Raw genomic sequence first — 22609 nt, forward strand, 5'->3', positions numbered from 1 at the left:
CATTCAACTGAAAAATTAATCAGTTAATATGTACTAGATGCTCTTCTGGGAAAACAAAGATTAACAAGAGAAGGTTTCTATTCTCAAAGAGTCTTATGCTGTTAAATCTGGGAAGAAACTGTAGATTTAAAATCAAGATATTAGCAGCCATTTGAGACTAGTAAGATCGCTAAATTAGCCCAGTAGTTGTGGACATAAGCTGGTATTTATACGTTCCCTGAAATACAGTATTTCTAAATTGTCCATGCCTTCAGAAAAAAGTTATTGTAAAAAAATTAGAAAATACATATAATTGGAGGTTTTTTAACAAATAGAGACAGGGTCTCGCTATGTTGCCCAGGCTGGTCTCAAACTCCTGGGCCCAAGCAATCCTCCCACCTTAGCCTTTCAAAGTGCTGGGATTATAGGCATGAGCCACTGGATCTGGCCCCTATAAATTGGTTTTAAAATCAGTAGTTCCATAATAGAAATATTTTATATTCACATTTTGGTGAATATCTTCCCTATTTTCTATTTCTTAATATGTAAATATATATGTATTTTAAAAAATGAAATCAGTCTATTAATGCTGCACTGTAGCTAATTTTTCTCATTTACAAATATATCAGAAACACATTTTCATGTCGGTGAATATAGAGCTTACTTCATCATGGTTAATACTTCCAGTGTCCATTATAAGGAGATTACATCTTGCTTAATCAATACTCTATTGCTTAATGCTTATGTTTCCCACCAATTTTTTTGCTATTATAAACAGCACTGATGACTATTATTTATAGATGTTTGCACTTTTGTCTGAACATTTTCTTAGAAAAACTCCTAGATTTAGAATTTCTGGGTCAAAGAGTATGATTTTTTTTAAAAAGCTATGGACATACATTGCCACATTCTCTTTTGGAAATTGTTATTCTTCTACCTGAAGTGTATGAGTATGGCTCTTTCCCCATTCATCTACCAACACTGAGAATTATTAGTCTTTCTAATCTTTACTAATCTGATCAATGAACAATAGTATCATTTGAAAACTGTTAAGGTTTGAGTACTATTTGAGTACTGTTAAGGTTGAACCTCTTTTTCATTTGTTTATTGGCCAATATTATTTATTTTGTGAATAAACTATTTCTGTTCCTTGCTCATTTTCTGTTGGAGATTTACTTGTTTTCATCTTTATCTGTAAAAGTGATTTACATATTAATCTTTTGTCATCTGTGTCACAAATATCCCTCCTGTTGCCATTTATCCTTTTTAAAAAAACTTTCTTTATGGTCCAATTTTCTGTACAGAAGCCTAAATGTTCAAGAGTCAAATCTATCAGTCTTTTCCTGTATGATTCCTTTTGTGATCATTTATGCCTCAGCTCGTGGTTTTCCTCTGTTCTGCAGCTGGTATGCTGGGGCAATACAATGTTGATAACTGCAAAAGTGATATTTTCTACCCCAAGATGAAGGGTCAACAGAGGCGCTACTTTATAGCAGCTGAAAAAATTCTTTGGGATTATGCTCCTCAAGGCTATAACAAATTCAGTGGTCTTCCTCTAAACGCCTCTGGCAGGTAAGCACCCTTTGTTGGTGTTTCTAAGCCTCTCGTCAGAGAAGCATGTGTTAGGCTTTCTCTGTGATCTAATTTGTATTCCAACCACTGCTCTGATGAGCTTATACTGCATAGATGGCATAATGTAGCTGCTTAAGGTGTTCTTAATACTGCAAAAGCACTGCTGAGAACTGGTAGAATATTTTTTGTTTTGTGACTTGACGGCTGAATCAAAACACTAGATCATTCATTCATTGATCAAACATTTCTTGAGTAGGCACTATGTGCAAACTATAGTGCAAAGTGCCATTAGAAATACTAAGCTGACAAAGAATAGAGTAAGGCCTTTACACATATGGAGCAGACAGTCTTGAAGAGGGAATGACAGGAGATGGAGATGACCTGGCCTAAGAGGGTTACCCTTTTTGGTTCAAGAATATCCTGATTTAAGTTGTGTCCCCTTTATGTCCTACAAATATTCTTTTCCTTTCTATTCAGTAAAATGCCATTTTTCTTTCAAAGCCTTACTCTAATGTCACCTCTGAAGTGAAACCTTTGACTCTTGATATAAATGAATTATGTTCTCTCTGTGCTGCCATAGAATATACTATTTAAAAAATTAATCTAGCAATTTATTAGGTGGATCTGGACTCCTGTGACTTGTTAGTATATAATCATATGCAAAGTTGTCTGTGAAGATACTAAAAAATGTACAGTGTGATATCAAGAATCCTTTTTTATATTTAAGGGAATGTTTTAAAAATTCTCTTTGTGATCAATAAAACATCATGTTTCTTTAATTGTACATTTTATTCATTCATTCATTTATTCATTCATACTTTCACTCATTATTCCACCAAACTGATGCACTTGAACCCTGTCTAAAGAATTTGTGTGAACCATATGTGAAAGACTCTGGTATCAACATTCTCTATTGACTAGTATTTCTCCATAAACAGAATAATGAGAATTAGCATTCAAAATTGTCTTAGGAGCCTTCTAGAATTCTGAAGTGCCTTCTGAAATAGGAAAGATTAAACTATATTCAATCAATGTTTAATGTGATATATGAAAGCACAAAGTGCAAGATGACATGAGGGATGCAAGGATATCTAAAGCAATAAAATGCAGAGGAAGAAGCTGGGTTCACAAGAGTAGAGAAGTAACTGCAAGTTACAAATAAAAGTGAGGTGAGTTGTCCTGGTAGTGAGTTATCTGGATGCTCAGAGAGAGGTAAGCTAGCCAGGGAACACATTATAGAGGAAGTGAGACTTAAGCAAAATCTTAAGGAGTGATAGAATTTATTTAACTGTATAGGGAAGAGAGGAATTTTAGATGGAGGGGTTGATGCAAAGCACCTATGGCATGGGAGGAATGAACAGATGAGACTGCAGTAACAATTTGCATAGAAGAATGGGCATTGGCATGGAGAAATAGAGAATTGGGGTAAACGGGATAACAATTGCAGAGGTCCTTTAATCTTTTTGAACATTATTTGATGGGCAATTGGAAGCAATTGAAGATTTTGGAGCAGGTAAATAACAATAACAATTACCATTTTGGAGATTAATGTATTAAGTGAAAAAATAAGCACAGTCTTGGCCATTGAAAGTAATTTGTAATCGCGGTCTTGGCCATTATGACCATTATGGCTTACTTTTGCACCAATCTAATAGTTGTGTGTCTATGCTGAGAAGAAAAGTGAATGAGCCAGTATCAGATAGAGGATGCAGTTCAGAGGTTCATATAATGGGCTCCACCCAGTGTGATTAGGGCATGAACTGGGGTCGTGGTAGTGGGAAGAAAGGAAAAGAAAAGATGCACAAAGAAGATAGAAAAGGAAGAGTGCCAAAAAATTTTACAAAGTAAGGATGAATGAGTTAAGGGAATGAAGCAGAAAAAGAAAATCTACGTGGCTGCAAGAGTGATGGCACCATTGATGGAAATAAGATAGTATAGAGACAGTATTACTCAGAATTTATATTATCATATTCACAACTTGGAAATTTTGCATTTCATGCATATGGTTTATATGGTAGCCCTCCAATAATTACACTATTTGATTAACTAGACACTCCATTCCTTAATAATGCCAGATATCAAAGAGCTTACTAGATGCAGAGAATATTCATATTAATATCAGCAAGAGAGAGAGGGATGCTTATTCTGCAGAGAAACCAGTTAGCTCTTTGTTACTTTGTAGAACACCATTCTGGAACTCTAATATTGGTAAGTAAGGAGTTTACTTGTGACTGGTTCAGCGCTGGACCTCTCGGGAAGAAAGTACAATGGCTGAGAGAAATCAGCTTGAGTATCACCCAGCCTCTGAAGACTTTTAGGGCTGGTTAACTATTCCTGGGAACTCTGTCAAGGCCTGTGCTGTCTTTTCTGGGGAGATGGGTGGGTGAGTGGACTAAAAGTGATAGAATGAAGTTCCATAATTAAAGTATTTGGTGGATATGTTGAGAAGTGTCCTCAATCACGTTCCTATGTCTTTTCAGTGACTCTGATCTCTACTTCACACAAGGGGACAACAGAATAGGAGGAAAATACTGGAAGGTTCGGTATACTGAATTTGTTGATGCAACTTTTACTAAAAGAAAGAGACTCTCTGCTGAAGAAGCCCATCTTGGAATTCTTGGTACAGTAAAACCATCCCCCATGCATTGAACCCAGGGAGATGTTTTAGCTGGGCATGTACATCTGCACAGAATGACTCTTCTGCTCTACTTCTTTCTGTCTCTTTTCATTCTCTTCTCTCTCTTCTTCTGGATATTTTTTCAGGCCCAGTCATCAAGGCAGAGGTGGGTGATACCCTGTTAGTGACCTTTGCCAACAAAGCCGACAAGGTCTATAGCATTTTACCCCATGGTGTGATCTATGACAAGGCATCTGATGCAGCCCCAAACCTAGATGGTAAGTCTCACTCTGGGCTTAGGGAGGAAACAGGATGGGTGAGCAAAGCACTTAGAAATAAACAGTCCTGGTTCAAATCCTGGTCCTTTCCATTACCTGTCCTGAGAGCTTGGGCAATCACTTAAACTTTCTGAACCTGATTCTCTCCTGTCAAATGCAGATAACAATACTCACCTCACAGGGCTTTGGAAAGGGATGGAGAGAATTTAGGACAAGGTCTGGCCCATGGTAGGTTCTTAGGAAATGTTCGTTTCTTTCTTTTTTTCTCAGTAATGTAGTAAATCTCAAAAGTAAGCTACTTTCACAGTCACTTCTTTTTCTCTAAGATGGAGAGCTTTTCAGTTGCAGGTTGCATAGGATTCTGCAGGTGAAGGCTGAAGGGAAAATTTGATTTCTAATGGTTTGTTGACATCGAAGTCTTACACATGGTCTTTGCTCTGTATCAAATCAACAAATATATTTATAAAAAACAGTAATGTGTGCTTATCATCTGATATGGCCTCTCCCCATCACAGAGTACATGGCATAGGTTCTCCAAATGTAAGAAAGGTAGCTGTTGCCCAGTGGCTGTGGGAACTCTAATCCATTCATGATACTGCTCTTGGGAAACTTCTAGTTCCTTGGTACTCATCCCTATTACTGCAGCAGACACCCTGGCTTCCTGGGATACTCTTCACACTCGAGTGTGATGCCAGGCCCAGTTGAGAACAGGTTTTGTGGTGATGGTGAGGGGACAGAAGAGAAAGGAATGGAAGAGAATTCCCTCTCCCTTGACCCATCCTCACCCTCTCTCGCTGCGGTAACAATTCCTAAAACCATCCTCTCCTCTTTGGTCAAAATACTCAAAATGGCTGCGTGCAGTGGGTCATGCCTGTAAGCCCAGCAATTTGGAAGGCTGAGGCAAGAGGATCTCTTGAGGGAATTCAAGATTACAGTTATAATCATGCCACTGTACTACAGCCTGGGTGACATAGCAAGACCTTGTCTCTTAAAAAAATAAAAGAAAAAAATGCTCAGAATGACTGTGTGTGTGTGCAGAAAGAACACTAGAACAGACAAAATGTTTGTTAACTCAGCAAACATACTGGGCACCTTTTTGCAGAGCACTGGATAAAATGCAGAATGAGCCTCTGGCCTTGTCTAGTAGGAAAGAATCAATGTGTTTTTTGGCAGTACGGTGTAAGGGTTAAGTGCACAGTCTTTGGAATCAGACAAAAACTGAGTTTGAATCCCAGATTTGCTATATATCAATGTCATAACCTTGGGCATTCACTAAACTCCTCTATCTTGTAGTTATTTGGATGATTTCCAAGTTCAGTCTCCTATATTTCAAACTCTTTAAAGATAGGTTTCTTGCTTAATTCTTTTGGGTATCTTCTGCAAGACCAAGTGTAATATATTCTACATAGAAAGCATTCCAATGATATTTTATGAATTTTCACTTAACTGTTGAATGGGCCACTATCAGTCTTTTAATATTTGCTAAGGCTGGCATTTGAGCAAGAAATTGTATGGGATTTATGAGGAAGATAATCCTTTGATTTAAACTTTTATCTCATAAGCCAGCAGATTGTGGCAGTGGCCTCTTCTGGTAGGATACATAAGAGAAAACCACTCTCCTGGTACAAAATTCTTCATCATCAGAGGGAGGCACCCAGGGCTGGAAGACCCAGTCTGACCAATGTAATGTTCTTGCCTGTTGTTTTGAATAATTGTTTTGTTTATATCCTCAGGATTTGTGAAACCAGGGGCGCATGTTAAACCAGGTGAAACCTTCACATACAAGTGGACAGTGCCTGAGAGCGTAAGCCCAACTGCTGGTGATCCTCCCTGTCTGACCTATCTTTACTTCTCAGCAGTTGATCCAATTAAGGACACCAGCTCTGGCCTGGTAGGGCCTTTGCTAGTCTGTAAAAAGGGTGTCCTCAATGCTGATGGGACACAGGTAGGCCATTGAGTGTCACCAGTTCTTCTCAGGGTTGTATGTGGGAGAGATCCGCAACAGAGCCAGAGATGAGACAGGAATAGTCAGTTACAAAAAGCAATTTGTCTTTCTTCCCTTGAAGTAGATTTCTACATAATGGAGATTTTATTTGATTTTCTGGTGAAAATGTAAGATCTAAATTTATAGTTACAAATGCCCACTCAGGAACCTAGAATCTCTGCTTGTTGTGGTTAGGATTTGGCAGGCCTCTTTTTCTGTGTGCTGCTTTTATTACAGAATCTTTAGAGATCCACATGGAATGCTAATTGGAATTATTCTTCTTGGACAAGGTTTCTCAAATCAAAATTACTTGGGGACCATTTAAACAGCCATTATTCAGGTACTACAGACTAATTAAATCAGAATCTCCAGATGATTCCAATGTGCAGCCAACGTTGAGAACCACTGTGACCCACAACTGTAAAATGAAAGTTAATCACTATGGCTGAAGGAAAAAGAAAGCATTTAGATAACTTCTTGCAAGTCCCAACTTAGAGATTTGAATTGTTCAATTGATTAGTGTAGCGAAGCATAGCCTTTCAAGCTATGTCTACATGATATTAAACATATTAATGAAAAGAGAAAAATAGTCATTTAAGCATCTATTTTACCAATCAGAAATAGCAAGGACATTTATTTAAATGGTATATTTTATAATTTTTGGCATTGTGTGGCTCCACTTCTGGACTCAAAGGAATTTCCAGATTTAAAAAACACAAAATATCTTGATCCTATTTGGATTTTCCTTTCTCTACATGAAGGAACAATCCCGGAAATGTCTATTGCATGTGTTATAAGACTGAATGTTTATGCTGTGCCTCAACAAGCACACAAGGCAAAGCAGAATGATTATTCATATTTTAAAGCTGAAGAAACTAAGGCTCAGAGACATTGAGTAGAATTCCAGGAAATACACCTAGTAAGTAGTGAAAGTTGGCAGTAAAACACAGGACCTTGAACATCCAACTTGGTCCTTTTTCCAATGCATCCTCTTGCTTCCTCGCAGCTAAATACCTAAGCCAAGGAGATTTAGTGCCAGAAAATGTTTGAAAGGTAGTTCTAATTTTGCCCCCGCTGTGTCTGTTTAATGGTACCTTTGAGGTTTGCTAGAAGCACCTCATAGTCTGTAGGAATTGTTGCCTAAGCCAAATACTATTCATGGTCAGTCCACTTACACAAAATTCATGAAAAAAAAAAAGTACCCTGAAACATCCTATACCTATAACTTGGCTGAGAGAGAAAACCATTTGGCCAGATGGAAAGGTATGTTCAATTCAAGAGTTACTTATGAAATAACTACTATGTGCCAGGCCCTCTATAAGCAAAATGGTCAGTCTTCTTCTAGGCAGGTGGAGAGATGAAAATGGGAATAAGTGTTTGCATCTCTTTCCAGTAAATTGTCATAAATTCTCCCAGTGGTGAATGGTCAGGTACAGAATGTCATTTACTAACACCCCTAGTCCTCCACACTAACCATTCAGTCAAACTCCCTACTCCCATTCTGTTTCTCTCTTTGAATCCACCTCTCTATAGATCTCACACTTTTTTGGAAATAATCTGACTTATGGAAAAGTAGAAAAAATTTACAAAGAATCTTCATGTACCCTTCACCCAGATTCATCAACATTTGATCTCATTTGCTTTATTATTATCTCTCTTTGTTTTTATGGGTTATTTTTCTGAACTGTTTGAGAGTAGGTTGTAGACATAATGTCTTTCAGTGTGTGTTTCCTAAAAACAAGGACCCTCTCTGACATAAACAAAGTAAAATTATCTGAGTCAGAAAATTAACGTTGACATTATCAAATCTACATACATTTTAAAATTTTGCCGATTGTCTCATTGATGTTCTTTATAGCAAAAGAAAAACATATTTTTCCTGGTCCTGGGTCTGATCTAGGATCATGCATTGCATTGAGCTGTCTCCTCTTTCCCCCATGATTAATTTCTTTAAATTTTTTTTATTTTTAATTTTTGTGGGTACATAGAACGTGTATATATTTATGGAGTACACGAGATGTACAGGCATGCAATGCATAATAACCACATCATGGAGAATGGGGTATTCATCCCCTCAAGCATTTATCCTTTGTGTTACAAATAATCCATTTATATTCTTTTAGTTATTTTCAAATGTACAATTAAGGTGACTATAGTCACCCTCCCCATGATTAATTTTATCACAGGGCACCAGGCATGATTTTTCTAAAGTGCAAATGAGATCAAGTCGCTTTCCTGTTCAACACTTCCAGTGGTTTCCTGTCACACTTAAAACAAAAATCAACACTATTTAGACATGCCCCAGCTTCTTGTTCCCACAAGTGGGCACCACGCTCCCTCATGCCCACTTATGCTCCATCCACATTCTGTTCCTCTCTCAGGCCAAGCTTGTCTTTGGCTTTGGGCCTCTGTACCAGGCTCCTTATGCCTGGAATGTCATCCCCTGACCTTTGCGTGGCTAGTTCTTCTTGTCACTCCTCAGAGAAGCCTTCTCTGATCACCAGGCTAAGGTCACTTTCTTTTATATCACCTGATTTTACTATCACTTACCACCATAAGACAGTTTCCTTGTTTATTTATTTGCTTATGTGTATAGTATGTTTCCTCCTACAAGAAGATAAGTGCAATGGAGCAAGGACCTTGCCTATCTTATCTTCCTTTCCCAGAACAATGCATGGCACATTGTTGACATTCAACAAATATTTCTGGTTGGATAAATGCAATACAGGGTATGTACTCTTATCCCCAAGGTTAAGAAGTTTAGTTAGCAGAAAATGCCATATTACACACATCTTAAACATTGTGTGGCCTGCAAACAAACACTGAAAATTCCAGTGCAACCTCATTTACAAAACTCATTTTCCTTATCCACATTTCAATACTCAGAGTTGTGTAATGGGTTATGGTTTAGACCTCTCACCTTTCTTCCCTGCTGCTGTGGGAGCCTACTATGTACTAACATATACTGTTCACAAAATAGCTGTGTGCTGCAGACACCAGCCACTACTCAGATGTTCCATATATATATATATATATATATAGAGAGAGAGAGAGAGAGAGAGAGAGAGAGAGAGAAAGAGACACACAGAGAGATATTTATTATGAGGAATTGGCTCATATGATTATGGAGACTGATAGATCTCAGCACCTGCAGGCTGAGTCAACAGGCAGAAGACCCAGGAGAGCCAATGGGGTGGCTCCAGTTAGAAAGCTGACAGGCTCGAGAACCAGGAAGAGCCAATATTTTAGTTTAAGCATGAAGGCAAAAAGAAGCCAATGTCCTAGTTCAAGGACAGTCAGGTGGGAGAAATTCCCTCTTATTTAGAGGAAGGTGAGCCTTTTGGTTCTTTCTATTCAGGCCTTCAACCAATTGGATGGGGTACACTCATGTCGGGAAGTACAATCAGTTTTATTCAGTCTACTGATTCAATTGTTAATCTCATCCAAAAACATCCTTCCAGAAACACCCAGGATAATGTGTGAGCAAAAATCTGGGCACACTGTGGCCCAGTTAAGTTATTCATAAATTCACCATCACTCAGGGTTCTGTCACCTTCCTTCTAATGTTTTCTTGGGCTAATTTCCCACCCTCATTAAACCCAGTTACCCTCCAAATACCTGTCAAGCAATGAGGTTCTTCAATGCAACTCCTTTCAATTGTTCATTCTTCTACTATAGATGATTGCGGTCTCACCTAATAATAACAGCACTGAGTGCTTAATATTTGTCAGTTGTTGTGTTGAGTGCTTTGGCTAAGTCATCTCATTTAATCTTCACACAAAACATGATGTGGGGACTCCTATTACCCTCATGTTGCAAGTGAGGGAATTAGGGCTTAGAGAGGATAAATCACTTGCTCCAGGCTTCACACTGGGTGAACAGAAGAATAGCATTAGAACCTAGGTTTTTCTGTTCACATAGCCCATGATCTTTTAAAATATATTTTGATCCTTTATGTTCTTCCAATTTTTAATATTTTATTCTGAAAAATTTCAAGTCTTCATTGTTTTCTTCTGTAGCTCATGCTTTTATACTACTGCCTTCTAAAGCATCATGTAATTAAGGAAATAACTATATATAAGGAATAGTAGGAGCAAGGAGTACTCACCTCGTTGATGAGGAGTTAGGAAAGCATCACAGAAGTGGGCAGCTAAGCAGAACCATGAGGTTGCTTAGTGGTTTGCAAGAGAAAAGAGTGGCAGACTATCAAAGCTGAGGGAATACATGCATGAAGGACAGAGGGATGCAGAACACAGCAAGTGCAGAGGGTGACAAGGAGCTTGGCCTTGCTTCAAAGTGCCAGGAGGAAAGAGTCAAGAGATGAGGCTGAACAGGTAGGCAGGAACCGGAATACCATTAGATGAGACTGTATTGTCCAACATGAGGAGAGAGATATGGTCAGATGACATTGCTGAGGGTCCCTCCAGAGCATGCAGCAGGATGAAGGTGGCTTGGGTGGGGAGCATGTTAGAGACAGGAAAGCATTGAGGGATAGAAAGGATGGTCACCTCCATTCTTCACAGAATTAGAAACAACAACTTTAAAATTCATATGGAACCAAAAAGGAGCCCATATGGCCAAGGCAATCCTAAGCAAAAGGAACAAAGCTAGAAGCATCATACTACCCGACTTCAAACTATACAACAAGGCTACAGTAACCAAAACAGCATTGTACTGATACAAAGTCAGACACATAGAGCAATTGAACAAAATAGAGAACTCAGAAATAAGACAGCACATCTACAACCATCTGATCTTTGACAAACCTGACAAAAACAAACAATGGGGAAAGGATTCCCTATTTAATAAGTGATGCTGGGAGAACTGGCTAGCCATATGCAGAAAATTGAAAGTGGACCCCCTTCCTTACACCTTATACAAAAATTAACTCAAGATGGATTAAAGACTTATATGTAAAACCCAAAACTATAAAAACCCTAGAAGAAAATCTAGGCAATACCATTCAGGCCATAGGCACAGGCAAAGATTTCATGATGAAAACGTCAAAAGCAATTGCAACAAAAGCAAAGCATGACAAATGGGTTCTAATTAAACTAAAGAGCTTCTGCACAGCAAAATAAACCATCATCAGAGTGAACAGACAACCTGGAGAGTGGGAGGACATCTTTGCAATCTATCCATCTGATGAAGGTCTAATATCCAGAATCTACAAGGAACTTAAACAAATTTACAAGAAAAAAAAACTCATTAAAAAGTGGGCAAAAGACGTGAACAGACACTTCTCAAAAGAAGACATCTATGCAGCCAATAAACCTATGAAAAGAAGCTCAACTTAACTGATCATTAGAGAAATGCAAATGAAAACCACAATGAGATACCATCTCACGCTATTCAGAATGGCAATTATTAAAAAGTCGAGAAATGGCAGATGCTGGCAAGGCTGTGGAGAAATAGGAACTCTTTTACACTGTTGGTGGGAATGTAAATTAGTTCAACCATTGTGGAAGACAGTATGGTGATTCCTCAAAGACGTAGAACCAGAAATACCATTTGACCCAGCAGTTCCATTACTGGGCATACACCAAAAGGAATATAAATCATTCTATCACAAAGATACATGCATGTATGTGTTCATTGCAGCACTACTCACAACAGCAAAGACATGGAATCAACTGAAAAGCCCATGTCTTTTGACAGGCTGGATAAACAAATTGTGGTACACGTACACCATGGAATACCATGCAGCCATAAAAACGAATGAGATCATGTCCTTTGCAGGGACATGGATGGCACTTGAAGCCATTATCCTCGGCAAACTAAAGCAGGAACAGGAAACCAAACAATGCATGTTCTCCCTTATAAGTGGGAGCTGAACAATGAGAACACATGGACACAGGGAGGGGAACAACACACACTGCGGCTTGTGGTGGTAGGGGTGGAGGGAGGAAGAGCATCAAGATAAATAGCTAATGCATGCTGTGCTTAATACCTAGGTGACAGGTTGATAGGTGCAGCAAACCACCATGGCACATGTTTACCTATGTAACAAATCTGCACAGACTGCACCTGTATCCCAAAATTTTAAATTAAATTAAAAAGAAAAGAAAACATAGTCATCTCTCTGGTCAGTTCTAAAGGAAAGCATACTGCAGCGATCTGTGATGCTGTGTGATCAGATAGGCTCAAATAGACTGATTAGGAATACATGCTGTGGGAAGTCATATCCACTGTCCCCTCACTATCCACTGAAGTTAACATAATTTAGCTAAGTCTCGTCAGTTATATGAATTCATTATTTCACTCAAAAATGTATACTTGATGCCTGCTTTTCCAGGCATTTTTCTTGGTGATGCAGGTACAGAGAGGAATCCAAAGTGTTCCTATCCTCATGAAACTCACATTGCAGTAGGAAAAAGTTAAAAAAAATAACTTCATAAATAAAATAGTTTCAGGTGGAGATAAGTGCTATGAAGAATAAAATAGGGTAAAGTGAGTGAGTTTCTGGGCAGAAGATGGTGATAAGTTTAGAAGGATGGTTAGGGAAGACCACTCTGAGGAAATGACATGCAGAAAAGTGAATTGAGGAAGGGAGTTCTTCAATTCATGTTCCACAACACATGGAAAGACCCTGAGGCAGGAATGAGGTTGGTGTGTTCATGGAAGGGCAAAAGGCCAGGGTTTCTGGAGCAAGCTAGGAGGTGAGTACAGGGAAATGAAGTCAGAGAGAGAAGCTGGGCCAGGGCTGGCAGGTCAGGGTAAGGAGAAAAAGTCCTTGAGGACCAGCCTGGCAACAGAGGCCAAAAGAGTAGAAAGCCTTCTAAGCAGGGGCTGATTTCCTTGGAGGACGGATGTAACAAGAAAGACAAATTTTCTGAGTGGGGAATAAATTCATCAGAGCAACATTCAGTATCCTTATTTAAAAATGACCTGCGAACTCTTGGGCTGATGTTGATCTGCCCTGACTTATTAATATTTTGTGTGAACTTTGAAGGAAAGCAATTCTGTGAATTCCTCCAAGCTGTACCTTTTATGTATTCATTTCTTTCTTCTCTGTAGAAAGGAATAGACAAGGAGTTTTACCTACTGTTTACAGTCTTTGATGAGAATCTGAGCAGATATTTTGATGAAAACATTCAGAAGTTTATCTGGCATCCCTTCAGCATTGACAAAGAAGATAAAGAGTTTGTGAAATCCAACCGAATGCATGGTATGACAAATGACATTCCCGCCTGTAAATGAAAGGCTGACTTGCATTAGAAGTGAAAATGATTGGTGTGTTTGAATTATATTAATTTTGGTTTCTTGGATATTGTTCTTGGTCATGAGTAAGTTATTTCATGCCTTCAGCTTTAGATGGTATGGTGAAACCTCCCTATCTCTCAGAGATGTGAAATTTAATACTTCTAGAGCACTTTATCAGCCTTAGATGAAGGAACACAAATTTTAAACTAGTGGCCAGGCACAGTGGCTAACACCTGTAATCCCAGCACTTTGGGAGGCTGAGGTGGGCAGATCACAAGGTCAGGAGACCAGCCTGGCCAATATGGTGAAACCCCGTCTCTACTAAAAATACAAAACTTAGCTGGGCATGGTGGTGCGTGCCTATATTCCCAGCTACTCAGGAGGCTGAGGCAGGAGAATTGCTTGAACCCGGAGGTGGAGGTTGCAGTGAGCCAAGTTCGTGCCACTGCACAGCCTGGGCGACAGAGTGAGACTCCGTCTAAAAAAAAAAAAATTTAAACTAGCCAAGTTCACAGTATATCATAAATGTAGAAAATTACTGACAAACTACTCTCCCTTGGGTTCACAATAACATTAAGTCTGAAAACCAAAGTGACAATAGGAGATAATCATTACATAGCAAAGTGTCTATAATTAAGTAGTATGAATGATTTAATTAAGTAGTATGAGTGACTGGTGAGTGTTAATTTGTGAAACACTAGCTGTTCCTATCCCAGATCTTCATTTGAGAGGAATTACTTAATTATCTCTCCCTGTCTCTTTGTATCAAGTGTTACAATAGCAAACCACCTGCTAATTGCTTGTGAGTAACACAGGATGTCATTACTCTTAGGCATATTACCTAAGGTAGCAGAGTAATGAGAGTCCAAACTCAATGCCTGCAAGAGTGTGCAGTCAATAAAAGTGCCTGAAGCAAGTAACGTAAGACAACAGGTGCTAACCTGCTTGTTTTAGGACCCAGCATAAAATCTATTTATTGCCTTTTAAAGCATTATGGAAGAATAACAAAATAGCCCTTAACCTCCCTTCCTTGCATGGAAGTAAAAAATAGTCCAAGGTTACAAGTGCCCCATGGCAACCAGGTCACAGACCCTATGGTCCCAGATGCTCATTTCCAACAGAGTCCCCTCTTGTGCCAATGGAAAGCACGGAGTAGTACATTTTCAGTGTCATCTTCTACAAAAGGTTTTGCTGTAACTGAATATGAATATTGTTTCCAAACTTCTTAGTAGACAATATAAAGGGGAAATTAAGGTGGAAATAAGGAAATATAGCAGTTTCTTGGTGGAGAAACTAAATTGTAAAAGAAATTTATCATCAAAGAGGTTGGTCTTCATTTAAAAAGATAATAAACAACTGAATGAACTACATCAAATCCAGCCCCACCCTATTTTGGCAATGTGAAACTACTTTCATATTTAGAAATACAATATATAGTCCAGGCACCGTGGCTCATGCCTGTAATCCCAGCACTTTGGGAGGTCAAGGTGGGAGGATCACTTGCGTCCAGGAGTTCAAGACCAGCCTGGGCAACTTAGTGAGACCCCATCTCTACAGAAAATACAAAATTAGCCAGGTATGGTGGTGTGCACCTGTAGTCCCAGCTGCTACTCAGGAGGCTGAGGTAGGAGGTAGGAGGATCTCTTGAGCCCGGGAGGTTGAGGCTGAAGTAAGCATAATGGCTCCACTGCACTCCAGCCTGGGCAACAGGGTAAGACCCTCTCTCTCTTTAAATAAATAAATAAATAAATAAATACAGGATATATCATTGTTAAAACAAAGTTCAAGGCAAATAATGCATCTTAATTCAAATGTCACATTAATTATAAACTAAGTTCTAGCTTCAGTCTTGCTTGCAGGGAGTGGAAGGAAGACAGCAACAAAGCCAAAAAGAAAGGGCCTGACATGGTGCACAATGCTTTGTGTTGTGTTTATTATATAGTCTGTATTCAAAACATGTTTATTGAAAGAAAGAATGGATGAGTGACTGTTGTAGAAAGAGAGGCTTTAAACAAGCATTCCAAGGCAAGAGAAGATTCTCTACCAGCCAGCCAAGGACTGAATTTATTAGCACCTTGATTTATACTCAGATTTCATTAACATTTGGTGGACAAGATTTAGATCATTTATTTGCAAAGACATTATCAAAGATTTTTTTTTCATAAAATGTGATGTCCTTCTCAGAAGTGCCAGAATTTCTTGGAATTTCTACCAATAATCCCAGATCTGAGTACAATTACCAAGCACCACTGGTTTTGCAGACACAGAAATATAGGATAGTACAAAAGTAATTGCGGTTTTTGCAATTACTTTCAATGGCAAAAACTGCAATCACTTTTGCACCAACCTAACAAAAAGTAATTTTATTTGACAATGGGATTATAACAGAAGGTCACTCATGTGCGTGATAATAGTTCCTTCCTGCTATAGGCTTAGTAGAGAGCAGGAGGGGGGTAGAAATATTTATTTCTCCAAGAAACATCAAGCATGAGACACAATTATGTGCATTCACCAGTCAGACATTGCGTTATATCATGGCTTTCATCCCCATGGGGTGAGAATGCGGTTTCTAAATTCTTGTCAAGGCACTTTTTCAGATAGCCACTATCAATGGATTGGGGTTGATGTCAAAGATAAAAACAACTTGCCACTCTGGAAGCGCAGAGGGTCTTCATATCTAACTAATCATTATTTATTAATAAAGTCCCTCCAGTAATTGTACTGGGATAAGGAAGTACGAGTTATCATAAAGCAAATTTATTTACTCAAAGACTAACCTCATATAAGCTTAAGTACCCCCTAAAAAACAATCCCTCTCCACTAACTGCATATGCACATATACTGTCAATTGATTAAAAAATCTTTCAAATAATGCTGAATCCATGTAATCAGTAAAAGCATGTCTGATAACTTCTAGAATCAAATGCAAAGCCCATTGGCAAATGAGGGTCTTGTAGAATTCAATGAATTAATAACTGAGGAAGAGACATTTAACAAGGGAGATCATAGGAAAATAACCACAAAAGAAAAATATTTTCATATTGAGAGCCTTAGAGAAGAGTATGGGGAAATTATTTCATAAACAATCTGATTTATCCCTTAGTCATTCTTAGAATTAGTGTCCTTGCATATGTGTTGTTAAAGATAACATTTAAATAATTTCCTTATATTTTCATTATTCATTGTTAATTTTGGTCTCCATTTTAAGTGGATTCACCATGTGGCTTTTCCCTGGTACTGTTTATTCTCTGAAAACAAGGATCTTTTGTAAACAGTTTACATATTTGAAGCTCCCCTGCCCCATACACACTGATAATTTTTCACCATCTTTCTTCTTCCATTTAGCTGTTAACGGCTACATGTATGGCAACCAGCCAGGCTTAAACATGTGTAAAAGGGATAGAGTTTCCTGGCATCTGATTGGATTGGGCACTGACACTGACATGCATGGAATTGTTTTTCAAGGGAACACCATCCACCTACGAGGGACTCACCGAGACTCCCTGGCCCTGTTTCCCCACATGGCCACAACAGCATTCATGCAGCCGGACCACGCAGGTAAACTTGCTGGGTCCATCTCAGGTGACCAGATTTCTACCTTCAGGCTCATCCTCTTAGAGTCCTCCCACAGAAGAAATTGGTAGACTTTGTGCACTTCAAGTGGTGTAGAAATAGATATAGTCTTGATTAGAATCAGAGAATCCTGACTTATTAGTCCAAACACATAGTATAAGGGACAAAGGGGAAATATCTAAAATAGCATCCACAAAACAGAAGTGGGAGCCTTCTAAAGTCTTTGGTGCATAAATCCTAGGAGAATGTTTTTGATTCACAGTCCATAAAAATTCAGCCCTGATAAAGTGGATATGTTTTGCTCTCATTGAGCATGAACATAATTTCAGTTGCTTCTCTGAAGCATCTACCAGGCATGGACATCCCAGTGGATGCTTCCAGATTACAGATGTAGCCATAACTGCAGCCTGGTCTCTCTTCCGTAGGTACTGATAACAGCCTTTTGATTGGGGGAATTCTCTGTTTTCATTCTGTTGGGCACCCTTGGTTTCCCAACAGGGCAAGCTGCATTGGATATGGAATTTATGGAGACCCCTGTATAATGCCAGTACCTGGAACTTCTTCTCTTAGAGATTCCAAGCTAATGAGATAATTGGGGCGTTTTCATAAAAGATCTAGAGCAACACGTGGTAGCACATGCTAATCACTGCATGAAAAGTGAGGAGAACAAGCCCTATAGACATTGAACATGTTTTTCCAAACCAATTTTTTCATCAGTCTTAACAGGAAACCAATATGCTACCTAAGATGAGTACTTGCTGTTTACTAATGGATGTTCTACTTCTTTGCTTTCCACTGGAACTGCAGTTTAGATGTCTCTGTGTCATCAATTAAGAACTTGAGGCTTGGGCTTCAAAATCTTTGCCTAAGGACTGCCTGAGACTAGGAGCTCCATAGTCTTTTCTATGTGAACTTTTCCTAGTGTCCAGTCTCTGTACATTAGTATAGTTGATCAATTATGAATTACTCAAATCAAGAGATGCCTTGGACACAACTTTTTTTTTTAATACGCTCTTCAAGACCAAAAAGAGGAGGGGATTGGGAAATAGCCAAATCATTTTAATTCATAGAAATAGGCACTCAAAGTTAGAGCTGCCCAGAATAATTTTAGAAATGGAGCTACTTATTCTAGTGCTTTGATCGTTACTCCATGTGTCCTATACATTTCTAAAGCGCTTCACAACAGTGTTTTCCAGTTTATGTTTGGTGATAAGCATAAATCTGTGACTGCTTAAAAGCTTAGTCATTTCACCATTCCTGTCCCTTACCTATAAGTCAAGAAGGAGGGTGCTCAAGAGTGGGTAGAGTAGACTATATGCTGCAACTCAAACATTTCCATGTTCTTCTATTATTATTATCATTATTATTAGTTTTGTTTTCTTCTTCATGCTACCTTGTCTAAGATCCTCTTTGTTCTTAGAGGAGACAATTCCTCAACTATTGAAGTGCCATGATCAATACATAAAAAATAGGCTGCCTGGAAAAAACAAATGTAGGGGACAGTCTTTCCAAGTCTGTCTTCAAAGGTATCTTCTCTGTGGTTTCATATAAAGACCCTTCCTCATGTGTCCTCATCAGTGCCTGGGTGTGCTTGGTACCCATTGAATCAACCCATTGAATTTTTGCTTATCTAAAAGGAGTAACTAGGCGATGTTTAGACAACAGAGTTACATGTATAGAAAGATAGAGGATACCTCTGTACATTGTAGAAGGTTAATGAAAGGTACACTCATCCCTCACCTCTAAAAACAGAGGCTACTAGAGAAAGGGGAGGAAGATTTATTGATCCAGTATTTTCATTGAGAATTAATATCTTCAATAATTTTATCTGTCTTATGTGATTTTATGGTGAGTTAAGAAATATCTATCTGATGCCAATGCATCTAGAAAATTCAATCTAAAAATTACATAATTTTTGACAGGATTGTCAGTATTATGTAGAAAAATCTAATTGATTGTTTTTCTGTTTTCTGTTTCCTTTTCATTTAGCATAATGTAGACCTATCATTGGAAATGAGAAACTTCTTTGCTCAAGGGCTTAATGAAGTAATACATTTGGCTTTAATAATAATAACACTTACATATTTATTGCACTTTAGAATTTATGATCCTTTAGGGCAAAATACTCATCAGAAATATGGCTTAATTTGAACCTTGTCTAGGATAATCATCTTACAGGTAATTAGTTCTTTTTAAACTGGGCTGGACTAAGACAGTCATTGGTGATTTTCCAGGACAGACTGTCTTCTAATAGGTGTGAATTATATGGGAGACCCAGAAAAGTCATTTCTTGGTAGCAATATTGTAAGTTTCTTTTTTTATAACAAATGAATTTTGGACAGTATCTTTCTCTCCACAGAAGTAAATATATTCAAAGTAATCTATTCCCCCTGGGGTCTGATTTTAAACTACTAGACAACTGGTATTTTAAAAATCCACCTAACTGGTTATTTTGGAATAAAATATGCAGGTTTGCTAAAAACAGACCATCACCAACAAAAATACCGAGCACCACACTCAATGCCGAGCCATTTCTCTTGCAGGTATTTTTAGGGTGTTTTGTGCCACCATGCCCCACCTCTCGAGAGGCATGGGTCAGATCTATGAGGTCAGCAGCTGTGACAACAGGGACCCTTCTGAGCAGCGGTACGGGATGATAAGAACTTTTTACATCGCCGCTGAAGAAGTAGAATGGGATTATGCCCCTAACAAAAACTGGGAGTTCGAAAAGCAGCACGTGGACGCAAGAGGGGAAAGGTACCACAGGCGCCGCCGCTAGGGCTCCTTGGTGGGATTGCGCATGCTCCGTAGGTCTTTAGTAAGTGTGGCTCCCTGCAAATTCCCAGGTTGTGTCTGCACAGTTCCGGCCGACAGAGACTTTTACTTATGTGCACAGATTAGGGAAGCTGCCCACCTCGGCCTCCGGAAGGCAGCGTGCGGTGTCTCGCAGGCCCTCGGCGGGCTCTGCTGGGTGGTCATGGGATGCAGGGCGTACCTGGGAGTGAGTGTGCAGGGTGAAAAGGCTCAGGGAAAGAGGCAGATCACATGGTTATAGTGGGGCTGGGAAGACAAAAAGGGCCAGAGAAGGCAGAGAGGGTGTATGATGTGGGGTGAGAGGATGGGCTGCTGTGGATGCAGGACCTCAGGAAAGGTTGAGGCTGAGCCATTGCCAGAGCGCTGCTCTAAGTGGGGGACCACCAAGGAGGGACAGGAGGCCATTGCCTTGTAAGAGACTCCGGGATCGGGGTAGGAAGAACAGGTTTCTCTACTAGGCCCTGTGCCCAGAAAGTCTGCAAGACTGGCCCTCCCTTAACAGTGCTGTTGGCCAGTGGTGCATGCCCAAGACTCAGCAGCTCTCAGGCCGCCAGCAGCCTTGTAAGCATTGCTCCTCCAGGGCGCTAAGCCCAGAGTCCAGGAACCAAGATCCCTAGGGTGCACTGGGATGGAGTTAAACAAGGGAGAAGGCAGGCGCAGACCACAGACCTCCTCCCCCAGGGCTAATCCCCTCCCTCCACAGCAACCCACTGCCTGGTATTACTGTTCTGATATGCAGATGAGGAAACTTGGATGCAAAGAGTTAAGGCGCCCAACTAGACATTGGCAGAGTTAGAATTGAACATAGATCTTTTGAAAGACAAATAAATCCACGTTCTCTCCGGCACACTACATTGTCCCTCCTGGCCCAGTTCCTCTTTGTTCTTTATTGCCACCTACCCTCGCCCCCTGCCACCATACTCCCCTCCCCTCACCTCATAGACATCCTCCGTGGCTGCGAGACAAACACGACATGCTACTGTTCCTATCTTAACACAAGTATTTCTTTTCTTATTTATTGGCCTTTGTTTTGAGGGGCTGTACTTATGGAAAAGAGATTATAATGGTTCTACCTTCTGGATACATTTTTTTTTTTTAAGATTTCCCTTAAGAACAGGAGAATTTTAAATCCATTCAATTACTCACTAACCTATTTGTTAGGCCAAACACCTGTATTCTGCAAAACTAGTGCTGCCAATACAAGCTGAAGACTGGTGCTGGTACAGTGGAAAATGAAATGAATTCCAATCTGGCCCTTTCTAAAATGATTATTTCATTAAAAGGCTACCATAACTAAAGAAATAATTGTATAATAATTTTGTCATGTGTACAATCTTAGCCCATGAATGTATAAAAATATAGCCTTTATGATGTTCTTACAACTAATATGAACTCCTACTTTAAGTCTCCATCCCACGGGGCTAGCAGGAAGGTCTAGCTTCAGTCTTCTGAGACTCCCTCCCAAGTGACATAAGGAGATAAAATGTGCTGGTGGGGAAGGGGGTGCAATGCCATAATTACACCTGCCCCTGTCACTCTGATTCTTGCCCATACATAGATGAAAGCAAAGTGAGATAAGGACAAGTTCACATGTTCAAAGTTTAACAAATGCTGTAGATAACAATTCAGTATGGAATTGAAATGGCAGTTCTCTTAGGGCACATCTGAGGCATGTCTGTAGATAAGAGCCCAGTGACACATACCCCTTCTGCACCCTAGTTTCTATGTCTCTGCCCTTTGTCCCATGGCCATGGTAGGAGCCCATCTGGTTTTTGAACCATTTGTGGTTACAGGCTATCCCTGAGACATTTATTATCCTGGTCAGCACAGACCCTCTGCCCCACCTTGGGACCTAGAAGTCTTTCTTTGGGGCTTCCTAAAACATGCTGGGAAGGTCTCAGCATCCCAGAAAGCCAACAAATGGGACCATCAGTACAATGTCCAGGGGAAGTTTATGCAGTGGGAGGAAATTTGAAAACAGAAATTAAGTTGCTATGAAAAAAATAAAGTTGTATTCCTAGTACTCCTGAGCTTGTAGACTGATACGTGTGTGATTTAGTCATCCTGAGATTCTCCACAATAAACCACTGCCTATTGAGCAGCTACTGTGGACCAGGCATTCTGCTAGGGATATTACAAACCTTATCTGACACAACCCTTACAACACACCTGACCTACTCCACCAGTTTTTGCTCAGCATCTCTTGCACCATTCTCACAAGATGATGAAAAAGCAAGTGCTTACATAGTGCTGAACATGGGCCTGACATGTGCTTTACAGATACTGACTCACATGACCCTCATATCAATTCCATGAGGTAGAGGAATTATTATCAGCCTGGTTTGCAGTGGAGAAATCTGGGAAACGGTGGAATGTGGCTACAGGTTCTGCACTGGTCACTACCACATGTAACTGGGTCTCCTGAAAAATGAAAGTAGAAGAAAAGTTCTCTTCCCTTGGAAATCATACAGTCTAGGGTGGAAGTATACATGCATTTATTAAATACCTACTATATGCTAGACATTGTGCAATGTGCTGGTGAAACAGTATGGAGGATAGACAAGGTCCTTTCCCACACAGAATTCCTGG

At 39.5% G+C, this 22609-nt stretch overlaps 1 protein-coding gene across 1 annotated transcript in view; it reads left to right on the forward strand.

The window, feature by feature from the left end:
- Positions 1 to 22609, forward strand: part of HEPHL1 (hephaestin like 1) — a 93574-nt gene that overhangs the window by 47432 nt on the left and 23533 nt on the right. Inside the window, exons 6-12 of the mRNA XM_057299218.2 lie at positions 1383 to 1551; positions 4032 to 4171; positions 4315 to 4446; positions 6180 to 6391; positions 13448 to 13598; positions 16979 to 17191; positions 19750 to 19963. Coding sequence (XP_057155201.1) covers positions 1383 to 1551; positions 4032 to 4171; positions 4315 to 4446; positions 6180 to 6391; positions 13448 to 13598; positions 16979 to 17191; positions 19750 to 19963 — 1231 coding nt within the window. The remainder of the gene's footprint in view (positions 1 to 1382; positions 1552 to 4031; positions 4172 to 4314; positions 4447 to 6179; positions 6392 to 13447; positions 13599 to 16978; positions 17192 to 19749; positions 19964 to 22609) is intronic.

This window comes from Pan paniscus, chromosome 9, assembly GCF_029289425.2.
Source record: "Pan paniscus chromosome 9, NHGRI_mPanPan1-v2.0_pri, whole genome shotgun sequence".
In the NCBI taxonomy this organism is placed as follows: domain Eukaryota; kingdom Metazoa; phylum Chordata; class Mammalia; order Primates; family Hominidae; genus Pan; species Pan paniscus.